The sequence below is a fragment of the Glycine max genome, chromosome 20, assembly GCF_000004515.6.
Source record: "Glycine max cultivar Williams 82 chromosome 20, Glycine_max_v4.0, whole genome shotgun sequence".
NCBI classification, from domain to species: domain Eukaryota; kingdom Viridiplantae; phylum Streptophyta; class Magnoliopsida; order Fabales; family Fabaceae; genus Glycine; species Glycine max.
This window is the reverse complement of record NC_038256.2, coordinates 22,257,035-22,279,183: the sequence shown is the minus strand read 5'-3', so window position 1 is coordinate 22,279,183 and position 22,149 is coordinate 22,257,035. Positions and strand designations below refer to the sequence as shown.

Genomic DNA, 22,149 nt, shown 5'->3' with positions numbered 1-22,149 from the left:
TCTATTCCCATAATTAATGTGGGTTAATATTATAAGACAATCCTATTAGTTATGATCATTAGTGGGTTTATTTTATGTTATCAAATTAAGTGAACCTGTTAGACAACTAAATAAGATATATGAACTTAAATGAACAGATATCAGGGTTAGCCCATTGGGGGGTAATGGGAGCCCTACTAGGTTAACACACTATAAGAATACTATGGTCTCTAATATACCAAGTAGTCGCATATAATTTATCTCCTCTGCATCTGAAGAGTTACAAAGATTTTAAGGAATAAAAAGGTTCTGGTTGAGAAAAAATCATGAAGTCACCGAAGTCTCTGGTTACCTACAAATTCAAATTCCGCTGCGTTTGTTTAATCAATCATCATGGATCCAGGTATTTCTAAAACTCTTCAATTTATAAGGATCATCATGGTTACCTACAAATTCAAATTCCGCTACGTTTATAAGAATCCCCTAAAATTCCAACATAAACACCTCAATTTACACTTTTCATGAGAAAATCTTTATGTCCGATTCAAGAAATAGTCAATTATCTTCAAATTATTATAGTACAAATCTTGATGCAAGAATCTAATGATAAAAAATACATGACAACCATATATATTGTAAGCATATAAACGCCCTCAACCCCCTTTCAAAAAATATTCAACAAAAACATTCCTATCCTGTATTCGCAGTTTACATATTGCTGCTCATGATGGATTCATTCATTCCTCATATATTTTGGTTCACACCAAATTGGAAAGGCCAAATCTTTGTAGTTTCTAAACTATAAACAAATAAGAGACCAAAAAATGCTTCATGTTTGCAAAATACTGGTGTTCAACTATTGCTGGAGGAGCTACTGTCACTGTTGTTGCAGCCTTTGCAGTTGGTGACACTGTCATTGATGTTTTTGCTACTGCAGTGCATGATCACGGCGCTGCTGCCGTGCCGTAGAAGATTGAATCTGTCTTCTTGTTTTCCATCTAACATACTCTGTTAGCAGCGTATTCAAGCTGATTGCAATCCCAAATCCAGTGAATGAGGAGAGAAGGACTGAGAGGATGGCATTAACATTAAGCTACAAGTAAAAAGAGGGGAGCGTTAGATGTTATAAATATTTGATTGTCCATACTCAAATTATAAATGTCCTATTTGGATAAATTTCTCAACGAGATGAAAAAAAGAATGTAAAATAAAATAAACTTTAACCATATGTTAAAATTAACTTCTATACAAGCTAATTTGTAGAAACCTTTTTATTTAGCTTTCTCCAAAAAGCTTTTTAACTTGTGCATAAGCTAATTTTTGCTTATGGGAGAAACTTAATTTATTTAGTCTTCTCATTTTCTTCTCCTTAAGTGTTTATTGAAAATTTTATCGAAACATGATTCAATAAAATGAGGTGAAGGAACATTATAAGCACAACATGAAGACAGGACAGAAAGTAGATAATCTTACTATAGTATAAAACACATGAGCAAACAGGATGACAATTGAAAACTGGAAGCAAGCATAAGCCCACATGTAACTCCCGCTCACTGCCACCAAAACAAGCACGCTTTAAAATTTGTTAAAGCATGTTAACCATGATCAGATAACAAGTTCTTAAGTTAATGAGAAATTCAAAAGTCAGTAATCATGTGTAGCAGCATAAGATTAGTACAACTGTCTAGGGTACTGGTCTTGTTCCAACCACATCTCATTGCAGAAATAAAAGAATAATGCCGCATTTGATTTATATAGCAACAGGATCCTTTTAAAAAAATTCTAAATCAAATAAATGAAGTTAGAAAATTGAATGTTCTGAGGAAAAATTCAAAAATAAAGATAGAAATTACAGCTGTTGGCAATTTTATTTCTTTGAACTAACCACATTTATCTGCATCTTTAAATTCAACCTGTGGATTATTAGCCCAAGGTTTACTTAGGCATGTCAACCAACCAGTACAGGGTAAACAACCATGCATCACGGCATGTTTGAACTGCATCTGACCCCACACATTAGTAGGTTATTCAATGTAAAGTGAAATAGGTTATTCCTTGTTTCCAGTTCCATCTAGTTTTGTTGACATATTCCAAATTTCATGGGTATCCAAATGTTTAAAGATAGTATGACTTCATTCTAAAAACAGACCAAAATATATGATTCAATGCTTTTAGAGGCTAGACACACTGATTCTCTCAAGCACTCTATTTCAACAACATTCGTACTTCATGGTAAAAAATTAACCAGCCCAAAAGGGAAATGAAAAAGGAGAAAATTAAGCAAACTAAAATTACTTTGATATGCCAAGGAAAATAAAAGGAAGGAGGTTTACCCATGGTTGAAGCAATCATAGATGAAAGGAGACCTAAAACACAGGAGAAAGGTAATGAAATGGCAAGTGCACGAGTGCCCAAATCTGAAACCTGGTACACTAGAAATCATCAAGTCAGACATATTTCCATTTTGGACAACAAAAAAATAAAGAGGGGAATGGGGAAGAGTATATAACATTACATTTAGAGCATTAGTATAAATAAAGGTCAATGCTTGACAATAGGTTTCCCTATGTTCTTATTCCATCGTGTATTCTAATATTATGATTTGTATCCCTGGCTAGTTATATTAGTACAAATAAATAAAGGTCAATGCTTTACATTTAATCATCACATTACATCTTATTCCAATACATCACAGCACACAAGTAAATATTTTTCAAAATCTCTCATAATTCCAACATGGCATCAGAGTAGTATCATCCTTTGTGATTTGTCCCGCCATTATTACTATCTTACCTAGTGTTCCCTAAAAAATGGAGCTCTCTTTATTTTCATGCTTTTTCACCTTCAAAATTAGTTTTTCCTATTTAATTGTTAGGTGCCAAGTAGACTCTTCCATCTTTGTTTATAAGTTGGCAATCAGCCTCATAGACCCTGCCTATCTCCAACACCTTCATTGTGCTCAGATCTGTTATCCAGAGCCCAGCCTAACATCATTTGCCACTGCACACTGTTGTCCACCATTGACTAAGGTCACCTCTCTGACTGGCTACCTTACCAAAAGATTTCCCATCCAAAGTTTGTCCATAACCCAGAATCTCACAGCTAAGGGACTGCTCATGTGCTCTCAAGCATGCATTTGATGCCTTGCCAGCATGTGAAGGCCATGCGTTACCCTGCCAAAATTTGTTTGTCTCACTGCTTCTACCATTCTGTTTGCTGGCATCCCCTAGGTCTGTTCTAAGGTTCAACCAGTCCTTGCCTGGTTTTAGTTTGTACATTAAAACCTCTATTTGATCCATCTTTCTTTCGTTTGCTTGGAGGCATGCTTGTTGCTGTCTCTGACCCTGCTGTATGTGAGTTTTCCTCTCAACGTCTCCATTGTTCTAGCCCTAACATCTTTCCAGGGCTTTTTGTTTTGTTACTGTTGTTAGGTAAAGTGCTTTTTGCTGCACTGTTGTCACTATTATATCTTAAATTACTTTAGTGTATCTTACTATCTTACAAATTAGAGTAAACCCCCATTCCAGTCCCTAAGTAAGCACTGGTCATTTAATCCCTGCCTTCACAAAATTTTCAGTTTAGTCTCTAACAGTACAAAATGCTATTCATTTTAGTCACTAAAAGTGAGGATTTTTTGAAGTTAGGGACTCAGGTGCCAATGTTTACAATTTCAAGGACTAGAATGGAGTTTACCCTAGAAATCATATCTTATGATTAGTTTCCATGTTTTTTAATATTTTACAAGTTTCCTTATTTAGTTAGGGATTATTAGCATAAATAGGGTGAGTGATTTAGGTTTTATTATGACATTAAATCTTATTGTAATACATCATAGTACATAACTAAATATTATTCAAAGTCCTTTTTTCTTTCTATTTTCTCCTCCATACCTAAAATTCCATAATTCCAACACAAACCTTAATAAAGAAGATCTTCTTGTAACCACTAAAGAGTCAGTGGAACAGTATATGCTCATTCATGAGCAAAAATGTATGGCATGGAAAATCTCATTAATGAGTGACTTGACTAATACAGAAACATCATAGATAAATTGCAGAGTGGAAAAATATCACCTTCCTAAGATTAGCTAATAGAATTTAGAAACAACCTAAATTTTCGTACAGTAATGTTAAGTCTTATTAATAGATCCACATCAATACAAGTTTTACTAAATGTGATTGTTTATTTTAGAAGTCTTCCAAGTCACATGCATGCTCTCTGCCCCTTGAGAGAAAGAGATAGAGAGAGAGAGAGAGTCTGAGAGGGGGTGGGAGAGAGTTAGGGCTAGCAAGGAAAGGAAAGAGAGAAACACCGAGAGAGTGAGAGGGGATCCCCATCGGAACCAGCCACGGAATACAAATGGGCAACACTATAACATAACCAACTGGAGGGATCGGACCGAGATCACTTCCTATTACTTCACAAGATTCTCTGACGAAGTAACAGAGAAGGATCTGTAGAAACATTTCAAGAAGTGGGGAGATGTCAGGGAGGTATTCATATCCAAACAAAGGAACAGGAATGGCAGGAGGTTTGGGTCTGCCAGATTCAAGGGTGTAGAAGATGAACGTATGCTTGAGAAGAAATTGGATAGCATCATCGTAGAGGGTCTGAAGTTATATGTGAACCTCCCACGCTACGGAAGACTGAGGGGAGCACAACCGAAATTAGGAGGGAAAAGACAGGCGCAAGGGCACGGGAAGCAAATAAAAGAACATGGCCATACTCACAAAGGTGGAAGGACAAAGAAAGTGTCGTATGCGAAAGCGGTGGCGGGAAACAGCAGGGTAACTCGCAGCAGTGAGGGTGGATCATCATCAATCCACCTCGAGCCCACAGAAGGAACACTGAATTGGTTGAAGGATGCGTGGGTTGGCAGGCTGTCGAACCCGACAATGTTTGATAAGGCGGAAGACGAGCTGAGGTGGGATTATGGAATGGATACTTCAATCACGTATCTGGGGGACGATATGATCCTAATAATCAGAATGAATGATGAAAGAGCTGATCAACTGATGAAGGAACTAGACCAAAGAAAGCCCCCTCTGTTGTATTCCCTGTAGAAGTGGTCACCGACTCTGCGCCCGGGTAATCGGCTAGCCTGGGTACAATGCTGGGGAATCTCGGCCATAATCTAGGATGAGTTGGCAATTAAAAAGATACTGGGGCTACTGGGGGATGTACTGGAGTTCGACGAGGAAGTGGAGGAACGAAGAAGGATGGACAGGGCTAGGGTGCTTCTCAAAACACCATGGAAGCCATTTATTCACCACACCGTCAACGTGCATGTAGGCTCCGAGGTATATGAAGTTACAATTTCGGAAGAAAGAGGCCCAAATGCTGAACTGTGGAAAAAAATGAGAAGGAGCGGGATGACGTCGTCGGATGAAATACTTTCAGACTACAGCTTCATGGAATCCCCAAAATTGGAGATGATACGAGGGACGAAGAGGAGCAGCCAAACTCCATGGTTCAGTGCGGGGCGGCGTCAACTGCACACAACGACGGAACCGAAGGTTGAGCACCTCCCCGGAAGGACTCGCGCAGCCATGGCGACGAAGACGAAGGGCCTGAAGCTCATCGGCAGGGCTCGCGCGCACTTGCCTACGGGAACAACGGGCATACATCGCCTTTACCCAGCGGTCCTAGTGAATTGAGACCTAGCGGGTAAAGGCAATATCCGGAGGATCTATGCGGCGAGTCAGAAAGTTGGCGCATCAGAGGAAAAAGGGCACAGTGCTGCAGAACGGGAGACGAGAATACTGAAGAGGCGTGAACCGCCCTTGCCATACGAGGTAAGGCACCTAGACAGCTCAGGGGATGTCGGGATAGGGAAGTCAGTAGCGGACCAGAGTAGAGGCACCGAAAAGGAAAGTGGATCAGAGGGTAGCAAGAGACATAAGGCTTTCGAGGACAGAGGGGGGCAGAGGGAGTCTCGAGAGCAGTATGGGGACAATTTAATTTCAAATGAAAAGGGCCCTACTATAAACACCACTCCCACAAAGAAATGAATGACCTTAGTGGAAATTATGAGAAACAAAACAATGGGGAGCACACAAAAGTAGGAGAAAAGGAGAGGCGTGAAGCAGAAACCATTTGGGACTAGCAAAAAAAAATGGGGGTGAATGAAGAGGAGGGAAGTGGGCGGATGGTGGAAAAACTTATGACAATGGAAGAAAGAGACAGGAAAGAGGCAGAGAGAGTGGGGTGCATAAAACATTCCTCATGAACATTATCACATACAATGTGAGGGGCTAGGGAGGTAAAATGGGCAGCTATAAGGAGGTTAATTACAAAGGAGAAGGTAGATATGATTAGCATCCAAGAAACCAAGAAGGAGATAATTGAGAAAACAGCGTGCCAAGCATTGTGGTGGGATCCAACAGTGTCGTGGGAGGTGCTGCCGGCAATCAACTCAGCGGGGGGAATCCTATGCATGTGGTCTGACAAAAATTTCAAATTAGAAAGCAAAATATGTGGAAATGGGTTCATAAGGATGACAGGGCAGTGGATTAAGGAAGCAGCGCAAGGCCACATCGTAGCTGTATACTCGCCATGTGATATACAAAACAAAAGAATACTATGGAATGCAATTAAACAAATGAAATCAGCAAACAATGGGGGCCTATGGTGTATTACGGGGGATTTCAACAGCATCAGAGATCCTGTGGAAAGGGTAGGAGTTGGCCAAAGGACGATAGAAGAGAGTAGCATAAAAGAGTTTAATGATTGGATAGACGACCTGGAGGTGGAGGAAGCGCCTTGGATTGGTAGGAATTTTACGTGGTATCGACCCAACGGATCTACAAAGAGCAAGTTAGATCGATTCCTTATGTCTCCAGACTGGCTCACAAGATGGCCTGGAAGCATACAACAACCCCTGGATAGAAATTTTTCTGACCACTGTCCAGTTTTACTTTGATCAAAGTTTGTTGACTGGGCCCCAAGCCATTTCGAATTCTTGATTGTTGGTTGTCGGATAAATCTTTTAATTCAATAGTGCAGGAATGTTGGCAGACACACTAGCAAAGTGGATGGGGCGGATTTGTGTTAAAAGAAAAAATAAAGAGATTGAAGGCCAGGTTGAAAATTTGGAATAGAGAGCAGTTCAAGGATACTTTTAAGAGATACAAAAAGATTGAGGAGGAACTGAACAGGATGGAAGTGAGCACAACCCATAGACAGCTAAATGATCAGGAGGTATTAATCCAGAAACAGCTTCAAGAAGACTTGTGGGTAGCTGCATAGTATCATGAATCCCTATTTCGTCAGAAGGCGAGAGCGAGATGGGTCAATGAGGGGGATTCAAATTCCCGCTATTTCCACCTGTTAGTTAATGCAAACAGAAGAGGTAATTCTCTGCACGGACTATGGATTGATGGAGATTGGGTCGAAGAACCGGCAAGGGTAAAGGAGGCAGCTCGACAATTTTTCATCCACAGATTTCAAAAAGAGGTCCATAATAGACCCCTCTTAGATGGAATAGCCTTCCAGTCATTAGACCATCACCACAATGACATGCTGAGTGGGAGATTTAGGGAGGAAGAGATAAGGGAGGTAGTTTGGGGTTGTGGGGGAGAGAAAAGTCCAGGCCTAGATGGAATCAATTTTAAATTCATCAAGGCATTCTGGCACTTAGTTAAACTGGACGTGCTACGATTTATGGATGAATTTTATGTCAATGGTATCTTCCCAAGGGGAGGTAACGCATCCTTCATCGTTCTAATCCCCAAGGTTCCTAACTTGCAGTCGTTGGATGAGTATAGACCGATCTCACTAATTGGTTGCATGTACAAGATAGTGGCCAAACTGCTGGCCAACAGAATGAAGAAGGTCATGCCATTTATAATAGATGAAAGTCAATCTGCATTTATAGAAGGGAGGCATCTAATACAAAGTGCAGTGATAGCTAATGAGGTGGTGGATGAGGCAAAGAGAAGTCAGAAGCCGTGTCTAGTTTTCAAAGTAGACTATGAGAAGGCCTACGACTCAGTCTCATGGGATTTCTTGATCTATATGTTAAGAAGGATGGGCTTCTGCGCCAAATGGATCCAATGGATAGAGGGATGTTTAAAATCCGCTACCGTATCGATACTGATAAATGGTAGCCCCTCGACGGAAGTCTCACCACAGAGAGGTCTCAGGCAAGGAGATCCACTAGCACCTTTCCTCTTCAATATAGTGGCAGAGGCACTATATGGACTGGTGAGAGAGGCTGTCAAGAGAAATCTGTACCGAGGTTTTTCAGTGGGGTCAAACAGAGTGGAGGTTAGCATCCTTCAATATGCAGATGATACAATTTTCTTTGGGGAGGCCTCATAGGAGAATGTCAGGGCGATTAAAGCAATCTTGAGGATTTTTGAACTTGCATCTGGTCTTAAGATTAATTTTGCAAAAAGCGGTTTTGGTGCATTTGGTATGACAGAGAGATGGAAGTCTGATGCAGCCAATTGATTGAATTGTAGTTTGTTGTCCTTCCCATTTGTCTACTTAGGAATACCTATTGGGGCAAATCCGAGGCGGGCTCAGATGTGGGATCCTATCATCAAAAAGTGTGAGAGGGCATTATCTAAGTGGAAACAAAGACACCTGTCCTTTGGGGGGAGAGTCAACCTTATCCAATCAGTCCTAAATTCTATTCCTATTTACTTTTTGTCTTTATTCAGGATACCCAAGAAGGTAGAGGATAAGTTAGTCAGCTTGCAACGTAGATTCCTGTGGGGTGGAGGTCCAGATAAAAACAAAATAGCGTGGATCAAATGGGAGATAGTTTGCAGACCAAAAGAAAAAGGGGGCCTGGACATGAAGGATATAAACACTTTCAATCTTGCCCTACTTAGCAAGTGGAGGTGGAATTTATTCCAGCATGAAGGACAACTGTGGGCAAGGGTATTGCAATCCAAATATGGTAGGTGGAGGGGTCTGGAGGAAGTACCTGGGAGCAACAAGGAATCATTGTGGTGGAGGGATCTAAAGATAGCTTTTCATGCCTCACAATAGGGAGAGGAGCTCAAAAAGGGGATAATGTGAAGGGTAGGGAGAGGGGACAGGTTTAAATTCTGAAAAGACGAGTGGATAGAAGGAGAGGCCTCATTAGTCACAAAGTACCCCAGACTGTTTGTAGTCTCGCATCAACAGAACCGGATAATCCAGTAGATGGGAGGTTATAAGGACGACGACTGGGAGTGGAACTTATCATGGAGGAGGCCATTGTTTGACAACGAGATAACAATGGCTTCAAATTTCCTAAGAGACATTGAGAGGAACAAAATATAGAGAAACAGAAGGGATGAATGGGTGTGGAAGGCAGATCAAAGCGGACGATACACAGTACAGTCAACTTATAAATTAATGACGGGGGAAGCAGTTGAGGGGGAAAGGGATCGGGCATTTGAGGAGCTGTGGAATCTAAAGGTGCCAATCAAAGTTGCGGTTTTTGCTTGGAGGCTTCTTAGAGATAGGCTGCCTACTAAAGTAAATTTGTACAGAAGACAAATAGAGGTTGCAGATAGGAGTTGACCATTTTTCACTGCAGCAAAATCCTCCCTATTTGGTGGGAATCATTATCCTGGCTGAATATTTCAGGAGCTTTACCGAATGACCCAAGGCAACACTTTCTCCAACATGGTTCCATATTGGCTGGTGGTATAAGGATTAATAGATGGAAGTGTTGCTGGCTGGCGGTAACTTGGACAATTTGGCAGAAGAGAAATAAGATAATCTTCACCAATGAATCCTTCGACAACAACAAAATGATTGACGATGCTTCCTTTCCTTTGTGGACATGGCTATCGAATCTGGAGAAAGACTTTTCAGTACACTTTAATCAGTGGTCCAGTAATATCAGACAAGGCTTTTTGTATTAGCATTTTAATTTAATTCATGACAGGGTGCAGCCTTTTTGGTTCCTATCCAGACTCTATTTTAGTTTGAGATGGAACCAGATTACGGCCATCCAATTATATGTATTTCAAGTACCTCTGGTACTTATTTCTCATATATATAAATATATGTTTACCTTTGCTGATAAAAAAAAAAAACTACTAAAGTATTCTATCGTGTGTTTCTATTCTTCCCTTTTAAAAGTGATGTGTCTCTATTTTCTTATGTCATCTAAAATTCCATGTGTAAGCACAGCAGCAACAAACAGCAGTCAAAACTTTACCTATTAAATTTACTCCTATTCTTTTCTATTGTTCTTTGCATGAACAAACAGTGTCTATTTTTATTCATAGGCCATCGCACTCATCACTCAAGATGTTCACAGTTAAGGTCCTCTCTAGATATTCACTATTCTTGACTTCTTGCCAACATTGTTCTCTTGCATTGTGATTCTCGAGGAAATTACAGAGCAATCTGTGGTGTTTGGGGTTAATCAGGATCAGTTTGTGTTTGACAGAATATTTACAGGACTACAAAGAAAGTTTCCTGATGCTTAGTTTGGTTGCATTAGAGGAGTTGTGACAGGTTTTGGCCTTCACAAATGCCCATATCATTTGAAATTTAACATCCACACTGTTACACCTATAAACCATAAATCTGCTTAGTTTGTGGGTTGTGACACAAAGGGTCAATGTAAACAACTGCAAGTTCACCTTCATCCTTATAGTTTCAATTGTGTAAGTTTAATCTTATAATTTTAAACCAATGTCAATGAAAGGACCACTTCAGTTAGTTTCATTTGTAATGTACAATAAAAATTGATCCAACAATTTTGATTAGTGTTACCAAGATCAATAGCATACCAGTAGCTCCTCAAGAAAACAAAAGTATGCAAGCATGCTGACCAAGACAAGTACTGATACATCCTGCCATATCCTGCACAGTACATTATGATTAGGAAGTCAGCCATTGCCTAGTGAATTATCAAAAGGTTGTAGACCTGACAAAGCATTGTATCTTGATAAGTGTGGGACATTGTTCAAATTCAGACATAACTAGCACATCTTCTATTACAGAACCCAACAGCCAAATACATCATACTGAGTAAGCTTTAAGGTTGGCTCAGTGAATTTTGGGATTTTCTACATAGTCTGGAGCAGTTTCCTTGATTAACTACAGTTCCACTTCCCGTATGATTAAATTTAGTTACAACCATAGAAACCTATTAGGTGGTCATTACTATAGTAATTATGCTCTAATAATACCTTACTAGTATAAATGTATCCTATTATGGTCTTTTTATGTCTCAGCTTTCTTTAATACTCTATAACTTCAAGTTGGCAACACAGGCCAGCAGCCAATTACATATGGATTAGTCTTTTTGACTTGTTTGGTGAATCACGGGTTTTCCTCCACAGATTGGAGCAGTTTCTCATGATTAACTTAACAGTTTTTCAAGGATTGAATATGTAAATTAACTTGCAGCAAATGAAACCTAACAACCCCAGAAGTGATCTATGCAATATTCCAACTGGCCTTAAGAAGAAAACTAAAGTAATGAAAAGTGTTGGTGTTGGAACTTATTGTTCTAGATGACTTTGATGCCTGGATCAGAGGACCCAGCAAATGAGTACAAGAACTTTTAGGTCTCTCCAATGTTAGTGTGAGATTGAACACAAAAATGAGTAGCACACGTTGAAGAAATTAAACTTGCCTGTAAGAAGTTACTTCTCTCTGTTGTGGTTCTGGTGCATTCAATGGCTGCCGAGTAACAGTTTGAGGATTAGTAATTTTCAAGAGTGTTACTGGAAGGTTTTGGACTTCCTGCTTGCAGACATCACAGGTCTTGTTTCCTTTGATACTAAACCACTTTACTGCACAGTCTTGGTGAGCAAGTGCAAGCTCACCTTTACAACTGCATTCCATCCTAAGAGTATTCCCTCCTTCCGCAAGCTCCACCAAACAAATCCTACAAACTGCATCTTCCTCTGGAATATCCTCAGAAGCATCTTCATTGACTGGAAATGATGCAGTGAGCAAGATACTGGGTTAAAACTAGTATATATGTAATTCCCCTGAATACTATTCATCAGAAAATAATATACAGTTTCAATCTTCCTTTCAAGTTTCAAGCCTAAGTCATGTTCAAATAGCCAAAAGAAATAAATCCTCTTGTGAATGCACATACAATGGCTTTCAACATAATGAGGAACATAATGAGGAAAAGAGGAATCAACAACATCCATTTATGCAAGAAATGCACAAAGAGGCACACCACTACAGCGACAGAACATAAAACAAAAGTAAAGAATAAAGAAATGGAACAAAATAAATTCAAAGTTCATAACAATTCAACCATGTAAAATGCTGAGTTTTCACCCAAACAAACAAGAAGAATTAGAAAAGAAAAAGTTCATAAAAATCATTCTTGATTAAACAAGGGATGAAAACTTGAAGAAACATGACATATATAAACATGGCCACTTTCTTGAGAATCCCACTCATACTTTTGCTTCAACTGCAAAGTACTTGAAATTAAATTATAACTCCTATCTTTTCCTTCCTCTACGGAGTCTCTGAAGGATTTCCTTCACATTGCTAATTTTATGTATGGTTCGGCATCTGATATTTAAAACACCTTGCTTGCCGAAACACCTCACTGTTTCTGATCTCATACTCTTGATCAAGAAATTCAAAAGGGATACCTAGAGGAAAGTAATATAAATTCCATATATCATGAAGATTTACCAATCTCTGATCCTGAAGCATTGTCAGCTGAAATGCTGCCACTAGTTCCTGGTAGTGATCTTACTGAAATTACACGAACCAGCCTTCTAGAATCTGTATGCCTTAAATTAGCAGTTTTGATATTAACTGGAACCGAAACTGATCGAGTCATGTGCTGATTTACTTTCATTTTCTGTACAAAATGAAAATATTCATGAATGCAGCACATCTTAAGCATCAAATACCATTTCCTATATATAAAAAAATGATGAAAAACTTTGACTATGATGACAAGAATATAAAAGTAATTGTTTTGACATCATGAAACAAGAATGAATAGTAGATACATACACTTAAATCAGAATCACACCCTAGATGTCTTCCATGTACATTCTCTGGACCTGAATTTGCAGTTGGAGTAACCGGCAATGAATGTGCTGCTTTTGTTGAGGAAGAGAACAAAATCTTGTTAAGAGAAAGGGACCGCGAAGTCGAAGGCTTATTATCCACAGGACCATCTGATGGTGAGCCATCAGGAATAATGAGAACTGTCCTTTCACTATCCATTGAAGAATTCTTAGCCCTAAAGCTCCTTTCAGAGAGTAAAGTTTTCATAGTGGACTTGATGACTCTGGCTGAATTTGGCCTTGGGGGCAGTCCTCTACTGGAACCTGGACTTGATATCAATATAGGACCATCTGTCTTGTTAAAAGAAGATAATGCATTTTCCACTGACAACGCTGGTATTTGCAGAGAGGAGAGGCTTGGTCTTCTGGAGGATTCTGGAATCAAGGAGGTACTGTCACCAATCCCATTTCCAGCACAAGTCTAAAAGAAAAATACATCAAATCTAATTCACTAAAAAAGTAGTTCAAAAAGAAGCGAAAAAAAAATACTGAAAGTTTTATTTTTACAAAGAAGAAGAAAACAAAAGGCAAAATTCTGTTATACCCATATGGTAAAAAATTGAACTTTGCATTATCCAAGTCCCTACACAGCTCAAACCAAATGAAACCCATTTAGGCTGAAGAGAAATCAAAACCACAGGCAAAAGGGTTTTCAGTTTTCAGCACTGAGGATCTCAACAAAGGGGGGTTTCGCAAAATCACCTGATGGTGAAGAAGAAGAGCAGGATCTGCTGCCACACTTTGAAGTTCAGCAGCTGCGTTGTCCATCAAAGACAGATTCAGAAGAAATGAAAACGATACTATTCGTGAAGAGAAGGGGCAAGACTGAACTCAACAACTATGATACCATCACCTACCTCAGATACAACAAAGTAGAATAATGATGTTAGTAAAAAGAAAAGGAAAGAAAAATGAATAACGGTTGCATGAACAATGTGAGTGGATTGAAGTTTGGAATATATTTAAATAAATGAAATTAGATGATTTTGGTAGAATTAACTGTTTTAGTTAGAATTGCTCCGAAGAAGAAAAAAACTATTTAAGGATTGATGCTACGGCCATTATTGTCACCCGCTAACTTGTCACCTTTACCATATTCTCACTTCTGCCACAAATCTCTCTTGCCTTTGATAGGAAATAAATAAAAAGAAAGAAAATGGATAAAGGAAAATAGAGATAAATAAAAAGAAAATAAAGAGAAAACAAGTTGAAGTTTGTCTCCCTTTTGGTTAAATGAATAGGAGAAAGGTGAAAAAAAAGGGAAAAAAGAGAAAGGAAAAGAAAATGGACCATAAGGACTTTTTTCCGATTTCTTTATATATATATATATATATATATATATATATATATATATATATATATATATATATATATATATATATATATATATGACTTATTTCATATAAAAAAAAGTTGTTTTCTATTTTTAAAAATAAGAAAATACATATATTATTATTATTATTATTATTATTGTTATTATTTTACTAGTTTTTAAGAAATTTATATAAAACAAGGGACTAAAATATAATTTTTGTTCTCTTATTTTACTTAATTTACAATTATGGTTCTTGTATCAAAATAAAGACATTTGATTTCATATTTTTTAAAATCAAAGATTTTGATTAAATCATTAATTTTCAGGGTGTTGATAGTCAACAAGAAAGCATTGACAGCTAAATTGCCGATGCCACACTATAATATTAAGTTTTTAAATTAAATTTTAGGTGATATAAAGAGACTTTTAATAATTAATAATTTTAATTAAATTCTTATTATACTAAATGCTTTACTAGTCAAATTAATAATTAAAAAAGTCAACATTATAGCATCACATCAGTAATTTAGTGGTTTATATTTTTTTTATTAACAATCATCGCTCTAAAAATTAATGACTAAATTAAATTTTTTTTAGAAAAAAATAAAGAGATCAAATGCCTATATTTTTTTCCACAGAGGATCAAAATCAAAAATAAAATAAAATAAAATTATATTATATTTTAACCTTAAAAAATGTCATTCTATATGGGATGGTGCATTCTTTTCATTAAAAAATTACATTGCTTCGATGTAGAAAATTTTATTGCCTAAGAATAGGACTAAGGGTGGGTTTTGGTTGAAATGAAAGTGAAAGTGAGCAGAATGTTTAAGCAAAATCCCTCCAAAAGTTTGGGTTTTAATGGTAACTAGCATTCAAGAAGCAAACCTTAAGTTATAGGATTCGGATCCTCTCTTGTAGAGATCCTTTCCGGCTTCCTCTAGCAACTTTCTGAACTCTTATAGTGTGTTTGGATGAAACAGGAAATTTATTTTTTCAAGGAATTTAAAATGATTCATGATAAAAATAGCTTGTTTGGATACAGTATTTGAAAGGAGATTTAATTTTTGGTATTTTTGTGGAAACAATGACTTCCAAGATTATTTTGATGATGCCAAAGAATCAAGAGTTAAGCAAGTTCCAAAGAATCAGGAGTCAAAAAGCTTCAAGAATCAAGTTTCAAAGAATCAAGATTCAAGAATAATCAAGTTTCAAGATTCAATCAAGTTTCAAGAATCAAGATTCAAGAACAATCAAGATCAAGATTCAAGACTCAAGATTCAAGAATCAAGAGAAGGCTCAATCAAGATAAGTACTAAAAAAGTTTTTCAAAGCATTGAGTAGCACAAGAATTTTTCACAAAATCTTTTACCAAAGAGTTTTACTCTCTGGTAATTGATTACCAGAAGGTAGTAATCGATTACCAGTAGCCAGCATTGTTTTCAAAACTGATTTACAAAGCTGTAATTGATTACCATGAGCATGTAATCGATTACCAATGTTTTAAAACGTTAGATTTCAAATTTCAAGAGTCACAACTAGTGATAAAACATTTTCAAATCATTTTAAACTTGTGTAATCGATTACACAATACTTGTAATCGATTACCAGTGTTTCTAAATGTTTTGATTTTCAAATTTAAACATGAAGAGTCACATCTGTTGATGTGTAATCGATTACACCTTGATGATAATCGATTACCAGTGACTGATTTCGAAAAATAAATTTCCAAAAGTCACAATTCTTAAAGTGACTTATTTCTGAAGATTTTTTCAAAAGTCACAACTTTTTAAGTGACTAGTTTTCACAAAAGTCACAACTCTTAAAGTGACTAGTTTTAAAGAAATTTCCAAGAGTCACAAACTTTAACTTGAGTCATTAAATGATTATAAATATGTGACCATGGCACGAATTTTAATAACCAAGAGATTCCTTTCATGCATAACAGATTTCCTTCATCTTTCTAAAAGTTTTTGTTCAATACTTTCTCTTTCAAGAAAAGTTCATTGACAAAAAACATGTGTTATTCTTCATTCACTTCTTTCTCTTGCCAAAAGATTCAAAGGACTAACCGTCTGAGAATTATTTTGTTTCTTCCCTTCTCCCTCTTGACAAAAGATTTCATAGGACTAACCGCCTGAGATATCTTCTATTTTCTTACAAAAGATTTCAAAGGACTAACTACCTGAGATATCTTTTTTCCTTTCCCTTTATACAAAAGATTTCAAAGGATTAACCGCCTGAGATATCTTTTGTATCCTCCTCACAGAGAATTCAAGGGACTAACTGCCTAAGAATTCTTTGTCCTAACACATTGGAGGGTGCATCCTTTGTGGTACAAGTAGAGGGTACATCTACTTGGGTTGTTATACTGAGAACAAGAGAGGGTACATCTCTTGTGGATCAGTTCAAGTGGAGGGTACATCCACTTGGTTGTTCAAAGAGAACAAGGGAGGGTACATCCCTTGTGGATCTTTGGCTTGTAAAGGATTTTACAAGGTTGAAAGAAATCTCAAGAACCATTGGTTGCTTGGGGACTAGATGTAAGCACGGGTTGTTGCCGAACTAGTATAAATCTTGCGTTTGTCTTCTTCTTCCCTACACTCTTTACATTTTTGTTGTGTACTTTTTATTTCCGCTTTACTTTTGTCTAAGTTATTGTTTTTGTTCTTTACTTTCTCATAACTTAGTAGTAAATCCTAATTGAATCTAGTAATATTAAGAAGGATAATTTTTAATTAGTCAAGACACATTAATAATTAATTCAACCCCCCTTCTTAATTATTCCGAGGCCACTTGATCCAACAATTTTTATGAATCATTTTGATTGATTAAAATAGTGGGATTTCAAATTCTCTCAAAAAATATAGAATTTGAAATTCTTTTTTCTGAGATGTTCACTCTAACTCACATTCTTGCTCGCAACTCTTTCACGCTCAACACTCACAACTACGGGTAACCAAAGTTTTTACAACCGATATCGACATAAGTTGTTTTTCACTGACGTTGGCTGAGGTTTTTTCGGTGAAAAGTTTTTTGTATGATGTCAACCAAAGTTATTTTTTGCCGATATCGACTAAGATTTTTTTTAGATGATATTGGTTAGGGTTATTTTCTCAGTGACGTCAGTCATGGGAAATTTTTGCTAACATCGGCCAAAGATTTTTTTGGTCGTTGTCATCCAGATTTTTTCAGTTGATGTTGACCAATGATTTTTTTGGCTGACGTTGGCTAGGTTTTTCCAGTCAACATCAGCCAAAACTATTTTTTAGCCAATATCGGCTAGGGTTATTTTTTAGCCGATGTTAGTTGGGGTGTTTTGGCTGATGTCAACTAGATTTTCTTAGCTGACGTCGATTAGGATTTTTTTGCTGACATTGACTAGGGTTTTCTGGCTGACATCAACAAAAGTTATTTCTTAACCACATTAACTAGGTTTTTTGGTTGATGTTGGCTAGGGTTTTTTCTGCTAACACCAGCTAGGTACTTTTGACCGACATCGGGCATGACTATTTTTAGTCGACATCGACTAAGTTCTTACAGTCGACATCCATTAGAGTTTTTTCAGTCGACATCGGTCAAAGCTATTTTTTTGCCAACATCAACCAAGGCTATTTTGTAGTTGATGTTGGGCAAGGTTTTTTGTCCGACATTGATTAGGGCTATTTTGTAGCCAACTTCGACTAGGGTTTTTTCAGGCAATGTTGACCAATGATGTTTTTCAGCCGACATCGGGTAGGTTCTATTGGTCGGCATCGACCAAGCTATTTTTTTGCCGATATTGGGTAGATTTTTTTGTCAACACCTGCTAGGATTTTTTAGGCCGACGTTGGCTAAAAATAACCTTGGTCAATGTCGTTCGAATAGACCATAGCCGGTGTCGGCCAAACAAACCCTAGCCGACATTGGTAAAAATATCTAGCCAACATCGGCTGAAAAATAGACTCAACCAACGTTAGCCAAAAAATAGTCCCGATTGATATCAGCTGACAAATATTCTCGACATACTATGACAAAAAAAAACCCTATTTGATGTCGACCGAAAAATAGCCTTGGTTGATGTCGGTTTAAAAACATCACTGGTTGTGGTTAGGCAAAACAACCCTAGTTAAAATTATCAATATTTTGTATGTATAAATTATTAAAAATTGAAAATATTTTTAATTAATATTTCAAAATTAGATTGTGTTTATTTTCTATAAATTTTAATATTAAAATTTAATCTATTTAAAATATAAAATTGAAATTTTGCATATGGAGGAAATTGAATTGTCCTATCCAAAGAAAGAATTTAAAATGGAAGAAATTTGAATTGATTTATCCAAACAAAGCATTTGAAAAATGAAGGAAATTAAAATCAAAGAAATTCAAATTCTAGACATTTCAAATTCCTTGAAATTTTAAAATTCCTGATCCAAACAGAAGGTTAGATCTCACAACGAAGACTTTTTCTGTTATCTAAAACAAATTAACAGTAGTGCACTAACTTCTTGTAGTTTGCATTGGGATGAGATATTGCAATTGACTATTCCTATTATTTTTTTATTTTTTTATTCAAATTAAAAATATAATTTAATTATTATTAGTCATTTTAAATATTTATATATAGACTTAATGTGTTTTTTTCAATTTTAATTCTATAAGTTTAATCTTTTTCAATTTTAGATCTAGTAAATTCATGTGTTTCCAATTTCAATACCTAAAACATGAACTTACAAGTACTATAAAAGAAAAAATGGAATATTAAATGGACTAAAATTGAAAATGCACAAACTTACAGGAACTAAAATTCAAGAAAAACATACGGGACCAAAATTGAAATGAGCTTAACAACTAAATTGATCATTTTTCTTTTTGTTTTCTTCTTCTTTTTATTTTTTCCCCTCATGGTCACTCTCCATTGCTTCCAATCTACCCATTATATTTAGTTTATGCCAATTACTAAATGACTCATCTTCTCAAAGCAAAAACTTATTAGCTATGCAACGAGGATCATATCACATCATGTTCTCCATTCGAAATCAATCCTGATGGTTAAGCCCTTCTTGTTTCCACCTTCTTAGGTGGTTAAGCCATTTTACTTCTGCCTTTTAGGTAGTTATGTCATTTTTTGATTTTTCTTTTTAGGTGATTAAGCCATTTTTTCCATTCTACCTGTTGAGGTTGTAACACTCTGAAATTTCCTTCTTATTTTATTTTGTTACACTATGCAAAGTTACACCATATAGGCTAGACAGTGAAAACTTGTACTGAGTAGTTAATTTTGTGCCTGTGTGATTTAATTTATTCTTTGCATAATTTTAAATATATAATTTTTGTTATATATATATATATATAGTATAAATAATTTTTTTAGCTTAGCTGATAGAGATATGGAAACTGCTTGAATGAAAATTTCATTTGTGACAAGATTCCACTGTACACTAAGTGACAATGTAATTTAGTTGTGAGGTTTACTCTGATTACGCGAAATCCTAGGAAGATTAGAACAATAATCAAGACATTTCAAATATAATTTACTAGTTTTGGTATAAAGCAAGAATACCCATTTTTGGTAAAACTTTACTTTACCATTTTTGAGTAAATTTTTTAAAAGTGAAGCATACCACATTTGGTATTGGATGGCACGACTACACATAGTTGATCAAGGTCATTCAATGTGTCAAATTTGTTCATTAACTAAATCCTACACAAGAATCCAATGGACATTCTCTAAGCTTCATCTACAAGTTTCATTTAAACTCCAAAAGCTCACAAAACTTGGTCATTCTTCCTCTCTTTCATGAGCTGGTCATAAAGGAAGGAGACACCATTTCCATTCTTCTTCCAAGCTTTTCCATGTGTTCTTGAACCCTTTTTCCATCAAGCTTAGGTAAACTCCATTTTCAATTCTAAGCTTGATTTTCACTTAATTTTCTTGCTCAATTCTCACTTGTAGTTTCAAAATCTTATTTTTGCACTCTTGAATATTGGAAAATTGAATCTAAACTCCCTTATTCTTCTTTCTAAATTTTGTGGAGCATTATAAGTTAGGGGGGTCTCTCCAAATCTTGAACCCTATACTTGTTAAACTTCCTTGAATATGTTTTTGTCTTGAAAATTTTGTATTGCTACCCTGATGAAATCCTACCCCCCAAGGGCATTGGATAGAAGACTCCAAGAAGATTGGGCCACAGATGCAAGAGAAGGTCCTAGGGTTCTCATGAGCCTTAGGGTAGATTTCGGGCCCATGGGCTAAGTATGAGACCACTTATTTTTGTACATATTAGATTATGGTTTCATTAATTTTGGGCCTTGTATTTAGGGCTCCATAATGTAGGTAGGGTACCCTAGAAATGTAGGATTTTTCAGCCCTTGTATTTTTGGGCACCTAGACTAGTTTTTGTATTAGGGGTAGTTTTGTAATTTCACATGCATTAAGTGAATATTTGATATGTGTGTTGAGAAATAAATTTAATTGAATTGGGAGAAGTCCAATCCAATTAAATTTTAGAGGGGGAGGTGAGCATTTGCTTGCTACACCTGATTGCCACATCATATAGTCACACTTTGTGCATGTCCTTCATGTTTTACATGCCTCATGACACCTAAGCACACTTAGTGGAGAATCTTAGACTTGATCCTGGATTAGTGGGCTGAACCATAGCTAAAATTCACTAATCATGATTAGTGAAATTTTGGCTCCAAAATTTGGCTCCACAAATTCAAGTGAAATTTGAATAGAAATTCAAATTTCCCTCCAATTTTGTGTGATACTTAGGCTATAAATAGCTGTCATGTGTGTGCATTTTTTGAACTTTGATCATTTGAAAATTAAACTTCAGATTTCAGAGCTCTTTTAGAGCACAAAATTTCGTGCTCTTCTCTTCCTCTCCCTTCATTCATCTCCTTCTTCCTCCAAGCTCTTATCCATGGCCTCCTATGGTGGTGAGTTTCCTCTAGACTCATATTCTCCTTGAAGTGGTGTCTCCTCTCTCTCTTCCTTCTCCATTCCGCTGCCATTCATCGTCCAAGAAGCAAAGGAATCCATTGATGAAGAAGATCCTATGCCTACAAGCTCCAATGGAGCTTACATCATACCCTAATCTGGATCCGTGTGTGTCATACCCTAATTTCGTTTGGGGGCGACGCGAAGCCTCATGGGTGCGTCTTCCAAGGAAAGAAAATGCACAGAGTTGCCACCAATGTTTACTCGAGGAAAAAATCGGAAAAACCATAAATGGGTCTACGAACTTTAAGTATGAAAGGTTTGAGAGTTGTTTTTACGCACGGGGAAGGTATTAGCACCCCACACGTCCGTCACAAAGGATGACAACCTCTAATCAAGTGTGCAAACGGTGACATTATGTATTTTCCCTTTTTATGTTGTTTTATGTTTTTCTTGCCTTTTTATGTTTTTTACTTTTTTGTGGTCGACAAGGGTGTTTCCCTCGCTCCTACGTATTCTCAATTGCGATGAGAAAATCAGACCTACGTAGTTCTTTATAAGAACTGAACGTTGGTTAAGTTGTTTTGATCTTTTTTCGCAAGATTGATTTTAACCGAACAAAAGTCATTTAAGGTGTTGTACCTTTAAATGATCTTTTGATTTTTGAAAGGAGAGAATCGTTAAGGCATTGGACCCTTTCGAACGATCTCTTGATTTTGAAAGGAGAGAATCGTTAAGGCGTTGAACCTTTAACGATCTCTTGATTTTTGAAAGGAGAGAAATGTTAAGGCGTTGAACATTTAACGATCTCTTTTTGGGAGGATAGAAACGTTAAGGCGTTGGACCTTTAATGATCTCTTGTTTTTGAAAGGAGAGAAACATTTAAGGCATTGAACCTTTAATAATCTATT

At 36.7% G+C, this 22,149-nt stretch overlaps 1 protein-coding gene across 7 annotated transcripts; it reads right to left on the bottom strand.

Moving 5' to 3' along the window:
• Positions 1–495: 495 nt before the first annotated feature.
• Positions 496–14,125, bottom strand: LOC100779396 (E3 ubiquitin-protein ligase MARCHF7). Of its 7 annotated transcripts, XM_014772836.2 has the most exons (10): positions 13,853–13,995; positions 13,698–13,750; positions 13,540–13,578; positions 12,940–13,416; positions 12,610–12,781; positions 11,576–11,879; positions 10,725–10,797; positions 2,313–2,403; positions 1,453–1,532; positions 496–1,072 (listed from the first exon to the last, which is right to left on the bottom strand). In XM_014772836.2, exons 4-10 carry the CDS (start codon positions 13,201–13,203, stop codon positions 908–910), a joined length of 1,149 nt encoding a protein of 382 aa, XP_014628322.1. In that variant the 5' UTR covers positions 13,204–13,416; positions 13,540–13,578; positions 13,698–13,750; positions 13,853–13,995; the 3' UTR covers positions 496–907. The 7 variants fall into 7 exon arrangements, 6 of the variants coding, with proteins under 6 accessions (XP_014628322.1, XP_006605678.1, XP_014628326.1 ...); XM_006605615.4 differs by lacking the exons at positions 13,540–13,578; positions 13,853–13,995 and adding an exon at positions 13,996–14,125 and having other exon boundaries at positions 13,698–13,848; XM_014772840.3 differs by lacking the exons at positions 13,540–13,578; positions 13,853–13,995 and adding an exon at positions 13,996–14,102 and having other exon boundaries at positions 12,940–13,370.
• Positions 14,126–22,149: the final 8,024 nt, after the last annotated feature.